Here is a 14,872-nt window from a genome sequence, read left to right on the forward strand (position 1 = left end):
GTATTATTAATTTCTTTTTAATAAATTTTTTAATTTCTTTTTTATTTGATTATTAATTTTTTATTGGATTATTATATATTAATAAATATTATTTTTAATATATAATATTTATGTATTAATTAATGTTATTTTATTGAGTTATGAATTTCTTTTAAATAATTCTTTTTTATTTCTTTTTTATGGATTAATTCATTTTATTGGATTATTATATATTAATAAATATTACTTTATTGGATTATTAATTTCTTTTAGTTAATTTTTTTAATTCATTTTTTATTAGATTAATTTTGTTTGGACACCACCACCACCATCCTAATATATTTTAAAAAATTTTATCCATCCCACCACTATCGGACATAAACCGGGACAAGAATCGCATGTTGAGTTATTAAAAAAAAAAACTAAAATGATTAGAAAGAATAGCAATGTAACATCAACTTGAAAAGTAATTAACTGAAAACAAATTAATCGACATTCTATTTGGATTTTTAAATGATTATTGTATAATTTTGATTTTATATGACAATTTGTATGTTTTATAATTCTTCAACAATTTCATCCATAACAGTATAGAACAACAGAGTAATATTGTCATTTTCATCATTTAGCACAATCAATCAGATGTACAATCAAACATGGTTTCTTTCTCAGTCAGAAAACTTTCTCATACAACACTTTCACAGATAGCACTTTCCCGAACAGAAACTATCAAATACGACCTTATTCTAACATGGTTTGCTTGGATCAATCTTAATCAACTTTGCTCTCAGTTCTACTAAATACCTTATGCAAATAAAGGTACGTGTCTAAATCAAATGCTTATAGCACAAACATATATATATATATATATATATATATATATATATATATATATATATATATACACACACACACAAAGCAACCTTAAGGATATAGAAAATAAAGCTTAAGTTTCAAAGTGCAACTTCAGGAAATCCAATTCTTAGGAAACCTGTTAACAAGTAAGGTATCATGAGGAAACAACCAAGGATTTTTGAACAATTCAATTTTTTTTGCTACAAAGATAGAACCAGGGAACTTGTAGAGTGTGTGATACCTCTCGAGGTTATGTATGACCTTGATGATTATGTGTCTTGTTTCAGAATGGTGGTGACACATTTCGGAGCAGGAGGTTCAAGGTCCAGATCAGGTTTAGGATCTGGTTCGGGTGCAGGTTTTGAGCCGGTTGATGACAGACTATGCGAGTTTATCACGTCAAAGATTATAGGAGGCATCCTTGAGGTGAACCCGATGATTTTCGGGTCGATCAAGGAAGGGATCATCGAGCTGATGGAGGATCGTCTCAGGGTGTTCAGGAGCGACATGGCATCTGGCCAGATAGGGACTCACATACTCTTCTTCAAGGATTTCCGGGGATGTGGTGCGCCAGACATTCACAGGGGTGAAGGACCCCATTATGGCCAGGACATGGATTGCAGACATGAAGTCTGCTCAGTTGACGAACTTCTTCCCTGAGGGGTTGAAGGTCTGGTATGCTGCAAGTTGTTTGAGAGACCGAGCTCAAGATTGGTAGGAGGCGGTTAGTGATTCGATGGGAGCACTGACCATTGAGGCTATGACCCAGTAGGACATTATGACCCGGTTTAGGGCTGAGTTTGCACCGGTTATGGAGCTTCATCAGCTGGACATAGAGTTTCTAGATATGAGGCAGGCGACTGAGTCGGTGGCGGAGATTAACGCAAAGTTCTGGGAGAGGGCGTTATTGGTGCTTTAGTATGCAGGGGATGAGGAGATGAGGAAGACTTGATACCACGACATGTTGAGGGCTGACATCTGGAAACATGTCAGGTACTCGGCATGTCCGACCTTGGAGGATATTATAGCCAGGGTGAGGGAGATGAAGATTGACATAGAGCACCTCCGGAAGAGGAAGGAAGAGGCTGGGCAGGTTATTGGGGTTTTAGCATTGTCTGTTGGGGTGGTAGAAAGTTGGTCTATATTTTACTTATCAAATAAGGTCCTGAGTGACTTACTTCAGGAGCTACCATTGTTAAGGGTCCTCAGTTTGAGTGATCTTAGCATAAGTGAGGTACCAAAAGTCATTGGTAGTATAAAGCACTTGCCGTATCTTAATCTATCTCGAACTAAAATTATCCATTTACCGGAAAATGTCTGCAATCTTTATAATCTACAGACACTGATCGTTTCTGGCTGTCATGAATTGATTAAGTTGCCGGAGAGCTTCTCCAAGCTTAAAATTTTGCAGCATTTTGACATGAGGAATACTTGGAGGTTGAAGGAGATGCCCTTAGGTATTGGTGAGTTGAAAAGTCTTCAAACTCTCTTCAGTGACATTAGCTTAGCAATAACCGAGCTTACGAAATTGCAAAGTCTCCATGGAAAAGTTTGTATTGTGGGGCTGGGCAATGTGCAGAATGCAATGGATGCACGTGCGGCGAACTTATCGTGAATGAGGTTTAGTGAGTTAGAGTTGAATTGGGGTTCTGAGTTTAATTCTCATCGAATGGAAACACATGAAAAAGAGGTCCTCAATGAGCTGAAGCCTCTTAATAATACTTTGAAAAAGCTTGAACTCGTGTCATATAGGGGTATAGAGTTTTCAAATTGGGTTGGGATCCCTCCTTTCATCGGTTGACTAAAGTGTCAATAGATGGCTATGAAGAATGTACATCTCTACCAAGACTTGGGCAACTACCTGTTGGATTAGTGTCTAAGTCCATAACTATTTTGGTATGTACTTGACCCGATGGTGCATGGTCCTTTTGGGTTGCCTTCACCAAAACAACTTGATTGGAGAAATAAATAAAGAGAGAGAGGTTATTATGATTTATTAATATGTTATAAGAATAATATATTAAAGGAGAAATCATATTTGTTTAATTAATATTGGTCAATAATTAATTAAGAATTAATTTTGTGATCAAGTGTAATTAATTAAACTAGAGGGGCTGAATTGTAATTATGTGATAGTTACAAAATAAGGTAAGGATTATCTTATATATATGGTGAACGAATTTGAGGTGATAATCACTTAGAATTCGACTAGGATAAGGGTTTCTAAGAGTTATCTTATGGTTGCTTGGTGGACAAGCAACTATATAAGGATAAGGACTGAAAACCTAATCCCAACCCTATATAAAGACCCCTAAGGCCTTAGAATTCGTGTACTTCTTCCCAAGAGGATCTAAGGACGAATTCTAACCTCCCTCCTCTCTCTTTATACCTTCTCCACTTGCTTATGGTGTTTGTAAGCCTTTAGAGGAGTGACACTTGTGACTCTCAGCTTTCCAAGGTCAATTCAAGGAGGAATTGGATTGTTATTGCTATATAACAATCAAGGTATGTTCTTAAACCTAATTACATGTGAATTCTGATTTCCATATGCTAGAGTTAGGGTATATAGTCTTGGATTCAAAGTATGTACAATAGAGAAACCTAGATCCAAGCTTTAGGGTTTGTATGAGCACATAGGATGTCTTATGTCTAAAACCCATCGGTGGTATCAGAGCCTTGATTGGTTTCTATTGTATTGATGCTTGATATATCTAAAAAATTCGTTTTTTTTGGTGTTTTGGAGGCTGGACTCGCCGAGTCCAAGGTGACTCGACGAGTCCAAGCCTGACTCGACGAGTCAGCTCGTCAGATGGAGGGTACTTCGGGATTTCTTGCTGTTTTTGCTTATGGATAGTTACCTTATCATGTTAGATCAATATTAATCCGATTATATGATATATTTGACTATATTTTTGATCTAATTGAAGACATTTATCAATTAATAAGATAATTGTTTCCTTATAAGATAATTGATTAATTATTTTGAGTAATTTGATAAATTGTTTTGCAAGAAATCATTAAATAAATCAAATATGGATAATTATGTGATTAAATGTTAATTTGAATTATTTGTTATTTGATCCTTGTAGTTATGAAAAGTTTCATATATTGCCCTTTAGGTTTTATAATTTAAATTTGAACCCAAAAGTTTTGTTGTTTTGAAATTTAAATAGTTGAAACCCTAATGTTTTGAAAAAGGTTTCAAAACTTGCCCTCAAGTTTTGGAATTTAAATTTTGATTAAATAGTTTAATTTTGATGCATATTTAAATTCTAAACCCTAATGTGTTGAAATGTTTCAAAACTTGCCCTCAAGTTTTGGAATTTAAAAGTTGATTAAAAGTTTAATTAGGAATGTTAAATTCTATAACTCTAGTATTGTTTTGAAAAAGTTCACATCACACCCTTATGGTTTTATTAATTAATTAAGGTGTATAATTAAAGGAGGTTTAATAAATCCATAAAAGTTTAGGTTAACCATTTAATAGAATTAAAAGTGTAATTGTTAAAGTTAACCACATAGTATTTTAAAAGTTATAAAATACACCCTATACTATATATAACATTAAAAGTCTAACATTATATATATGTATAACTAAAAGTCAGTCTTACCATTAGTAGGCCTCATTCACGAAGCTGGTCTATAAGGGGTGTTTAAGGAAATTGCCTATAAAATGGCGATTGAATGGGTATCCACTCTTACCCACCGCACTCTTGACTAGTGGAGGGTCGTTAGCCGAACGGGTAGGATAGGACGAAACCTTCCATTATAAGTATAATGAATTACTAAAGTAACTAAATGTTTTCATAAAATTCCCAATCTTAGTTACTTAGGCAAAAGTGAATTGATGCAATTCCATGAAATTACACTTTGTGCCCTTGCGAAGACGTTAGTGGAGCGTGTGTGGTTAACCGGCACACTAAATGGGTCTAAGCAAAGGTAGCAAAGGGTGACTCAATGTTTGTCATAGTTCGGTGGAGCGTGTGTGGTTTACCGGCACATCGAATAGGTGACTGTAACATGTGAGGGCACCATGTAGTTTGCATGTAACATCCCAAAATTTAAGACCAAAAATTTCTTTTTAATAAAACATTACTTTAACCAAGGACATCATTCCATAACATAATCTGAGTATAGGTTTTCAAAACACATGTTTATTATCAGAGTAAACATTCCCAGGTTGACTAATCTATGGTGTGTGCCATGCGATCACCCCGAGCTCCTCCCTCCGCTACCGGAAGTACCTGAAAACAAAACTGAAAACCGTAAGCACGAAGCTTAGTGAGTTCCCCACCTTACCACATACCATGCAAAACCACATACTGCACATACTGGGCCACGCCCGCTATCCGGGGCCTCGCCCCCTACTTCGGGCCTCGCCCGCTACAACGGCCTCGCCGCTCCAGACCCCGCCTGGCTTCGAGCCTCGCTCGGATACAGATCTGTTTCACTTAGGCCTCGCCTGTCACAGGGCCTCGCCCTCTAACATATAATAGCACATAAACATATCACATAACATTACATAAACTAAACATATACTAACAACTCTTGCTCTAAGGCCTCGCCTATCTCTGGGCCCCGCCCGAGTTCTGCTACTGATGAGTCATGGAACCTCGTCCATACTCCTGCTGATAGTGAGGTTCGGGCCCAGCCCACCCTCACTCCTTTCCTAACTTGGGCCTCGCCCCTGCTCTGCTGCTACTGAGATGTGGAACACCATCCACACTCTGCTATTGGTGAGATACGGGACCTCGCCCTCTCTCACCTCCCTACCAGGCACATACAAGTATCACACAGACAACAAGTATAGACTATCACATAAACCGCTCCTTGGGCACCCGCCCTCTGTCATTGGACCTCGTCCAAAAATCATACTAGCATACTGTGCCTAGGGCTAACCCCCGGGTCTTCTACTCATAACTACATGGGCCGGCATTGTGGCCGTAGACCCATTCATACAAAGGGAAACTCACCTGATATTGCTGAACTGCTGCTGCTAACCCCTTTGACCGCTACCTGACCGCTAACTCCGAATTGCTGCTCCGCTAGCTCCCCGAGCTACCAACAACAACCCAACACTTAGTCTAACTGACCTTCAAAGGTCAACCAAGTCAACTCTGGTCAAAGTCGATGTCCTGGTCAAAGTCAACCTTCCAGGTCAACCCTACTCGCCGAGTCACCCTACTGACTCGCCGAGTCCATAAATCCAGAGTCCTTCCACTCGCGACTCTACTCGCCGAGTCAGCCCCTGACTCGCCGAGTTTACTGATTCTCGATTCCTGTCCTGACCAACTCACTGAGTCCTGGCTCGACTCGCTGACTCGAGTCTTAACTCGAAGGGTTTGGGACCACTCGACCTGACTCGCCGAGTCTAAGAACAGACTCGCCGAGCACACGACAAACTTCATCCAACTCGACGAGCTGTTCATCTAACTCGCCGAGTTCATGCCCATCTTCATCCGACTCGACGAGTTGTTCATCCCACTCGTCGAGTTCCTCCTCATCTTCAAGCTACTCGCCGAGTCCACTCGAAGGACTCGTCGAGTCCACTAAGATCCACTTTCATGCAGAGGACTTTCGAGTCATGCATGAGCTCCAAACTATAGATCTACCCTCCCCAAGCCTATTTCCCACGTAAAGTTGCAAACTTTACGTGTAGAGAGTGAGATCTAGGCAAAATACACCCATAGCTAGGGTTTAGGACCAAGAGACTCCAATTTCCACCCAATGGCTGATACTTTCTGGGATTACAAACCAAAATAAACATGGATCTGAGGTAGCAACCTCAGATCTGGACCTCAAGCTCAAGATTGGTCTTAAACATGGCTTAAAAGCCCCAAAACTCATAACCAAGGGAAAATCTGGAGGAGATAAACGAATTGATACCTTCTAATGCTCTGAAATGCTTCCCAAACTTCAGATCCAAAGCCACTCCCTGATGCTTCAAGGATTCCCACTCCTTCTTCTTCCTTAAACCCACTCAAAAATGGCTAGAAGCTTGAATGAACACAATGGGGGCTTAAGGTGCGGCGTTTTGGGTGCAAGAGGCTGTAAAGGAGCCCTAGGAAGAAGATTAAGATGCTTAAATAGGCTCCAAGCCCCGGATTTAGGGTTTTCCTCGCACAGACCAGACTCGCCGAGTCCACTTGGCCGACTCGTCGAGTCGGTCACTTTCTTATCGACCCGGATCCCGCTCCGACTCGCCGAGTCCTTCCTTTGACTCGTCGAGTCCCTCTTAAATTTAGGGTTTCCTTTACTTTCTTGGCTTTCAAAATCCTGGGTGTTACAACTCTCCCCCACTTAAACTGAACTTCGTCCTCGAAGTTTATCATGGCCCACCGCCTGCGATCTGCCTCCAATACCCAACACCAGCCGCCTACCTGCGCTGGTCTTCCACCGAATACTGCACTGAACCCACAGGGGTTCTCCACTTCTTTCCTTGCGCAAATCTCTTGCCTTCCCAAGGCAAAGTCTCATTACCGACTTTTCCTTTGACACTGTGAAGGTCCTATCCTTCACTAGCTCCTTCATCTCCCTGCTATTTCCAGGACGGGTCATCACCGTCAGCACTCACTGACACTCCTTCCTGCCAACACTTGGTGTCGAGCACCCCTCGACTCAACTAACTGAAGTCCACCATACGCTGCATACTCGCACTGCCACCGACTGGCAATTTAACTATTCCCCAACTGACTTCCTGATAAACCGGGACCGCCCTGGTCCCTACCAACCTATCAATGACTGGATTACCGGTTCCCACCGATAGCTAGTCCCAACACCATCCCTGGTCGCTCTCAGCGACTTCCAAGGATACCTCGACCATCTATAACTGCTCAATCAGTCCTGCCATCCAGGCACTACAAACCTGGGATCCCCGATCCCTTAACCTGACACTAAAATCCCGACCAGGTCCCACCTGCGCTGCTAAAAACTCACGGGCCTTGCCCACAGGTCTCACCCGACCGTACTACTGAGCAACCCTGCTCCCAGGTCTCACCTGCACCGCTAATCTCATACGGGCCTCGCCCACGGGTCTCACCCAACTATATACTGGAGCGGCCTCTCCCAAGGTCTCACCTCTCTAGAGCTATACAGGCAACTCCCTACTACTCTCATCCACTACACATTCCTGATCCCTACCTGATCACTAGGAGATAAGGGCCTCGCCCCGACTCCTGCTAACGAAACTACTAAGGAATGCTACGGCTTACCCGTAGTCTTACATCCCTACCACTGACTGCTAATACGAAGGCACCCACGTGCCATCGACTTCTCAAGATCCTTATTCCGACTCCCGCGAGTCCTTCAGGCGATCCACAATCTGAATTCTCAATCATAACCAACCATACCATCCCACGCGCTAGCTGATATGGAGTTTCTCAAACTCCCAACTCTGGAATCCTCAATCCATCAAACGTTGAACTACTTCTCTTCCCTCTCGGAGGTCACGTACTCGTTCTGGGTCTGCGTGCTCTTCTCCGGGCACACCCGGAGGATTCTCCCCCACTTCGATCCTGCTTATCCCTTGCTGCTCATCACTCAAAGAAATCCCGATCCTTGCTACCATTCCATAACCCATCCACTGAGGAACCCAAGCCCGCCATAGCTAGGGCTTTAGCCAATCCATCACAAACACTGCACCACTCTGAACTAACGAAACAACCCAAATCCCTCCCAAGCATGCTACAGTTACTGCATCCTTCGAAACCTTCTTCAATAGAGCACATTCCCCCCTAACTCCCATACAAATATCCAAGGTATGCAAATGGCATATAACTCGATCACAATCAACCAATCAAAATAAAACACTCATACCGATAATGATGCAGAACCATAACAATGAAATCATGCACAAAATAAGAGAACTGAGAATGGAAATTGCATACCTGCAACGTCCGGCGATGCTCGCGCCTCCAAGGTCGTCATCTGAAAAGCCCTGCTCCCTGCTGCAGGTGCCTCTACCCGGCCCTGACGGCCATCTGCGATCCTCAAGGTTGCAGGGGCGGGTGCCATCACCCGTCCTGCTGAAGACAAACTGGGGCACTGGGCCTTCTTGTGGCCCCGCTGGTTGCAATGAAAACATATCATGTCTGATCCCTGGGCGGCGGTAACAGTACAATCCCTGCTAAAATGACCAGTCCGACCGCACTTGAAGCAGCCAGACTCACCACCGCTACCACTCCTGCACGCGCCCCCGTGCGCCCTGCCACACTTTCCGCATCGACTGCGGTCCTGACGATCCCTCGATCTCGAATCCGATCCCTTGGGCCTTTTGCCCGAACCCGCTGATACCTGAACCTCATCCGGCTTCCTCTTCCGGATCTGCTCCAAATCAATTTCCCTTTCCCTAGCCCGAGAAATCATATCCTCCAGCGTCTTACAGCTGGACCTGCTCACGAACTCCCTGATGTCGTCCCTCAACATCTCATGGTACCGAGCCTTCTTCATCTCCTCATCCGCTACATACTGCGGAACAAGAAGAGCCCTTTCCCTGAACTTGGCGGTGATCTCCGCCACAGTCTCAGTAGTCTGCGTCAAATCCTGAAACTCTCGTGCCAGCTGCTGCACCTCAATAATCGGCGAAAACTCTGCCCTGAACCTGGCCGAGAAATCACTCCAAGTCATCGCGTCCAACGCGGCATCATCCCCCAAAGCATGACCAATCTCCTCCCACCAATCCCTCGCTCTGTCCTTCAGAAGACAGGAGGCGAGTCTAACCTTGTCCCCCTCGGGACACTTGCTTGTACGAAAAGCGTTGGCAACATCAGCCAACCATCTGCTGCTAGCAATGGGGTCCCTAGCCCCATGATAGTCTGGTGCCCCGCAGGCTCTGAACTCTCGAAATGTCAAGGTACGCGCCCCCATCAATGCCATCATCTCAGTACGGAAGGCTCCCAGCCTCTCCTCCAAGATCTCCAGTATGCCCTCCTTGACCGTGCCAAAGATCACAGGAGTCTGAGCTAGAATACTGCGCGTAACCTCAGCTGATATCAACTCCCTCATCCGCTCCTCGAGCTGCTCGGTCCCTGAACCCGAGGCTGATCCCTCTCCGGCGCCTGATCCGCCCGCTGGTCTCTCTCGCAATGTCACCATGCTGAAAATATACCACAACCATAATCAGAATACCCATCATTGATACAAGATCAAACATGCTCTACCAGGTTCCCGGTCTTGCCTCCGCCCTTCCTGAATCGAGTACGGATCCTCTGCTTTCAGTAGTACGGGCCCATACTACCTTCCACATCTATCCGTACTTTCCTCAGGAATTGCTTTGACTCCACCAGGTCCCTTAACCACTCATACTGCTCCCAACTCTATCTCATCCTAGGCTTACCCTAGGGAAACCTCTGACTCAACTCAAACCAGTCCTCAGCTGCTGAAGGTCTCCTCGTGATGCCAATCAGCCATCACCTGGATACCATCACATGCGACGAGGCTTAGATAATCCTTCAAGTAAAAGACTCGTCCCTACAACGGTTGGACTCAAACGAGAGCTGCGCAATAGGGCCAAATCCAGCACTCTGAGATTATTCAACCCTGATCACATGTGACGTGACGTATCCACCTAATGGCTAACTCCCATCACTTAAAATCCCATAATGCACAAAGCAAGCAGCATTCGGACAAGGGGAAAATCTAACCACAACATACTCAACAATCATATCCACATAGCAAGAATCTGAACTAGCAGGCAACACAAACTCATAACCTCAGGCATAACCTAAACAGGCTATCCTACTACTGTCTAATCAGCACTATCATGCAACTCAAAAGCACAAATAACAGGCACATAAGGCATCATTCCTAGATCCTTAGTCCTATTCTAGCATGCTGTTCTATCAACTGATAATCATAACATAAACTTGTATGGGTATTTTGGGGTACTTACTTGAGCTCGGTTGATTGCATGCACCACACCTCTTTTCTCTTTTCAAAGTTCTTTTCTTTGGAATTCTTTTTGTTTTTCTAAAACTGTTTTTCGTTCTCAAAATTCTTTTTACAAAACTGTCCTTTCACTTTTGAAAACTTTTTATCCGACCCCTCAGTTTGAGTTCAGGCACACCCGAGAGTATGCCCGAATCCCTCAAACCAAGGCTCTGATACCAACTTGTAACATCCCAAAATTTAAGACCAAAAATTTCTTTTTAATAAAACATTACTTTAACCAAGGACATCATTCCATAACATAATCTGAGTATAGGTTTTCAAAACACATGTTTATTATCAGAGTAAACATTCCCAGGTTGACTAATCTATGGTGTGTGCCATGCGATCACCCCGAGCTCCTCCCTCCGCTACCGGAAGTACCTGAAAACAAAACTGAAAACCGTAAGCACGAAGCTTAGTGAGTTCCCCACCTTACCACATACCATGCAAAACCACATACTGCACATACTGGGCCACGCCCGCTATCCGGGGCCTCGCCCCCTACTTCGGGCCTCGCCCGCTACAACGGCCTCGCCGCTCCAGACCCCGCCTGGCTTCGAGCCTCGCTCGGATACAGATCTGTTTCACTTAGGCCTCGCCTGTCACAGGGCCTCGCCCTCTAACATATAATAGCACATAAACATATCACATAACATTACATAAACTAAACATATACTAACAACTCTTGCTCTAAGGCCTCGCCTATCTCTGGGCCCCGCCCGAGTTCTGCTACTGATGAGTCATGGAACCTCGTCCATACTCCTGCTGATAGTGAGGTTCGGGCCCAGCCCACCCTCACTCCTTTCCTAACTTGGGCCTCGCCCCTGCTCTGCTGCTACTGAGATGTGGAACACCATCCACACTCTGCTATTGGTGAGATACGGGACCTCGCCCTCTCTCACCTCCCTACCAGGCACATACAAGTATCACACAGACAACAAGTATAGACTATCACATAAACCGCTCCTTGGGCACCCGCCCTCTGTCATTGGACCTCGTCCAAAAATCATACTAGCATACTGTGCCTAGGGCTAACCCCCGGGTCTTCTACTCATAACTACATGGGCCGGCATTGTGGCCGTAGACCCATTCATACAAAGGGAAACTCACCTGATATTGCTGAACTGCTGCTGCTAACCCCTTTGACCGCTACCTGACCGCTAACTCCGAATTGCTGCTCCGCTAGCTCCCCGAGCTACCAACAACAACCCAACACTTAGTCTAACTGACCTTCAAAGGTCAACCAAGTCAACTCTGGTCAAAGTCGATGTCCTGGTCAAAGTCAACCTTCCAGGTCAACCCTACTCGCCGAGTCACCCTACTGACTCGCCGAGTCCATAAATCCAGAGTCCTTCCACTCGCGACTCTACTCGCCGAGTCAGCCCCTGACTCGCCGAGTTTACTGATTCTCGATTCCTGTCCTGACCAACTCACTGAGTCCTGGCTCGACTCGCTGACTCGAGTCTTAACTCGAAGGGTTTGGGACCACTCGACCTGACTCGCCGAGTCTAAGAACAGACTCGCCGAGCACACGACAAACTTCATCCAACTCGACGAGCTGTTCATCTAACTCGCCGAGTTCATGCCCATCTTCATCCGACTCGACGAGTTGTTCATCCCACTCGTCGAGTTCCTCCTCATCTTCAAGCTACTCGCCGAGTCCACTCGAAGGACTCGTCGAGTCCACTAAGATCCACTTTCATGCAGAGGACTTTCGAGTCATGCATGAGCTCCAAACTATAGATCTACCCTCCCCAAGCCTATTTCCCACGTAAAGTTGCAAACTTTACGTGTAGAGAGTGAGATCTAGGCAAAATACACCCATAGCTAGGGTTTAGGACCAAGAGACTCCAATTTCCACCCAATGGCTGATACTTTCTGGGATTACAAACCAAAATAAACATGGATCTGAGGTAGCAACCTCAGATCTGGACCTCAAGCTCAAGATTGGTCTTAAACATGGCTTAAAAGCCCCAAAACTCATAACCAAGGGAAAATCTGGAGGAGATAAACGAATTGATACCTTCTAATGCTCTGAAATGCTTCCCAAACTTCAGATCCAAAGCCACTCCCTGATGCTTCAAGGATTCCCACTCCTTCTTCTTCCTTAAACCCACTCAAAAATGGCTAGAAGCTTGAATGAACACAATGGGGGCTTAAGGTGCGGCGTTTTGGGTGCAAGAGGCTGTAAAGGAGCCCTAGGAAGAAGATTAAGATGCTTAAATAGGCTCCAAGCCCCGGATTTAGGGTTTTCCTCGCACAGACCAGACTCGCCGAGTCCACTTGGCCGACTCGTCGAGTCGGTCACTTTCTTATCGACCCGGATCCCGCTCCGACTCGCCGAGTCCTTCCTTTGACTCGTCGAGTCCCTCTTAAATTTAGGGTTTCCTTTACTTTCTTGGCTTTCAAAATCCTGGGTGTTACATTGCATGGTTATTCACACCCGCTTTGTGATCCTCGGCATCCCAGTCACAAACAAGAGGGGCATATCGAGATATAAACATGCCATTGAAAGTTCAATGTATCTCAAAGGATCTAGGAGTTTTCATAGATTTAAAACTTAAATTTCTTTTTCGTTTTTTCATGGTGGAAATTAGTGAATCGTCATTCACTTACCTTCAAATATTCTGCAACTAGATTACGGCATCCCTTTTCTAGGTTGTAGAATATTGTGTTGGGTCCTAGCCTTAGTATTTCATTTGGGTGATTTACTAAGGAATCAATCAATCAACTAACTTGAATTTGTTTTTCTCCCGTTTTGTAGATGTCAAAGTTCGACAACTATGGTCTTCCCAAATCCCGTGGAACAAGCATTCCACATGAAGATCGTATTCCACGATTCAATCGAGGAACGAGAAATCATGCTTCACTTCCTCCTCCTCCTCCTATTGTTCTCCCTAACCCACAAGATCGAAGAATTGAAAGGTTCAATATCACTAAAGCCCTATTGGAAATGAAACATGAAGATGGTAAACCCGTGTGTGCCCACGTTCTAGAAATGAAATCACACATTGATAGGTTGATAATGTTAGGTGTGTCATTCCCAGATGAGTTGGCTGTGAATTGGGTTTTGCAGTCACTTCCCGAATCATATAATGAGTTCAAAAGAAAGTATTATATGATGAATCATGACGACAACCTCATTGACCTAACTTACATGCTCATTGCCGCTGAATCAGAAATGATTTGGCGAAGCAATGGAGCGTATTTGTTGGAAAAATCAACCGACCATGCTTCCGAGGACGTTCTAGGAGAACCGACCTGCGTTTACTGCCAAAAGAAAGGGTGTTGGATACAAGTCTGCCCAAAGAGCCTGACGAGTCCAGAAGATGGGAGAGTCAAAGAGTATGGCTGCGCTTCAGGTAAAATCCACTATCTAACTCCATTAAGTTCCTATTCATTAATTCTTAATACATAATGTAATAAGATTGCATTTGAATGTTTTACAGGATCGGTGAAAAGAAAGGAAGCTTGGTGAAAGAGCAAGATGAATCTAATCACAAGGAATGGATCTTGATCGCATGGACTTGAAGATTAGATTTTGATCTTAGATAGTTATGATAGAGTTGTTAGAAATTTTTCTTTTGAAGTACATAGTTTTCAATGGATTTTGCATTGTAAGGACATATGTTTTCCGCTGCTTTTATAAATAAAATAAATTTTCGTTTTACTTATTTATTTATTTGTTTATTTCCTTGCAATGAAATCGTCATGAAAATTGGTGTTTGCATACTTCTACAACAAATGGATTTGTTTCTTATTATATTATGGAAAGTCGAGAATTTACCAAATAGGGAGAGTTTCTCATCGCCCAAGTTTCAATTGGACAGAAACTTGGAATCATGCAACGTGGATGCACGATGAATGAGAAATTTTGTATTTGGAAATTAGACTAATTCATTGACAAAGTGTCAAGTGAAGGACTAGGAGATCGAATACACAAAGTTGCATGTTGATCAAAGTCCACCATAAGAGTAACAATGATATTCGTCATGATTTACTAAAGGTTTAGTAAATATGATTATACTTACAAGATTAAGTGTAATTCTGAATTGATTAAAGGGTTTAAATCAATAGCAGAACGAATAAGAAGAATCAAGTAGGCAGAAAG

At 43.6% G+C, this 14,872-nt stretch overlaps 1 protein-coding gene across 1 annotated transcript; it reads left to right on the forward strand.

The window, feature by feature from the left end:
• Positions 1 to 1,876: 1,876 nt before the first annotated feature.
• LOC145096160 (putative disease resistance RPP13-like protein 1) lies at positions 1,877 to 2,449 on the forward strand. Its single transcript, XM_079033925.1, has one exon. The coding sequence runs from the start codon at positions 1,877 to 1,879 to the stop codon at positions 2,447 to 2,449; it is 573 nt and encodes a 190-aa protein (XP_078890051.1).
• The last annotated feature ends 12,423 nt before the right edge of the window (positions 2,450 to 14,872 follow it).

This window comes from Lactuca serriola, chromosome 3, assembly GCF_051521515.1.
Source record: "Lactuca serriola cultivar US96UC23 chromosome 3, Lser_US96UC23_V15, whole genome shotgun sequence".
Lineage (NCBI taxonomy): Eukaryota > Viridiplantae > Streptophyta > Magnoliopsida > Asterales > Asteraceae > Lactuca > Lactuca serriola.

Bases quoted from the DNA above. Each gene is read 5' to 3' on its own strand.
- LOC145096160 (XM_079033925.1), top strand. From the start codon at position 1,877: ATGAAGATTGACATAGAGCACCTCCGGAAGAGGAAGGAAGAGGCTGGG.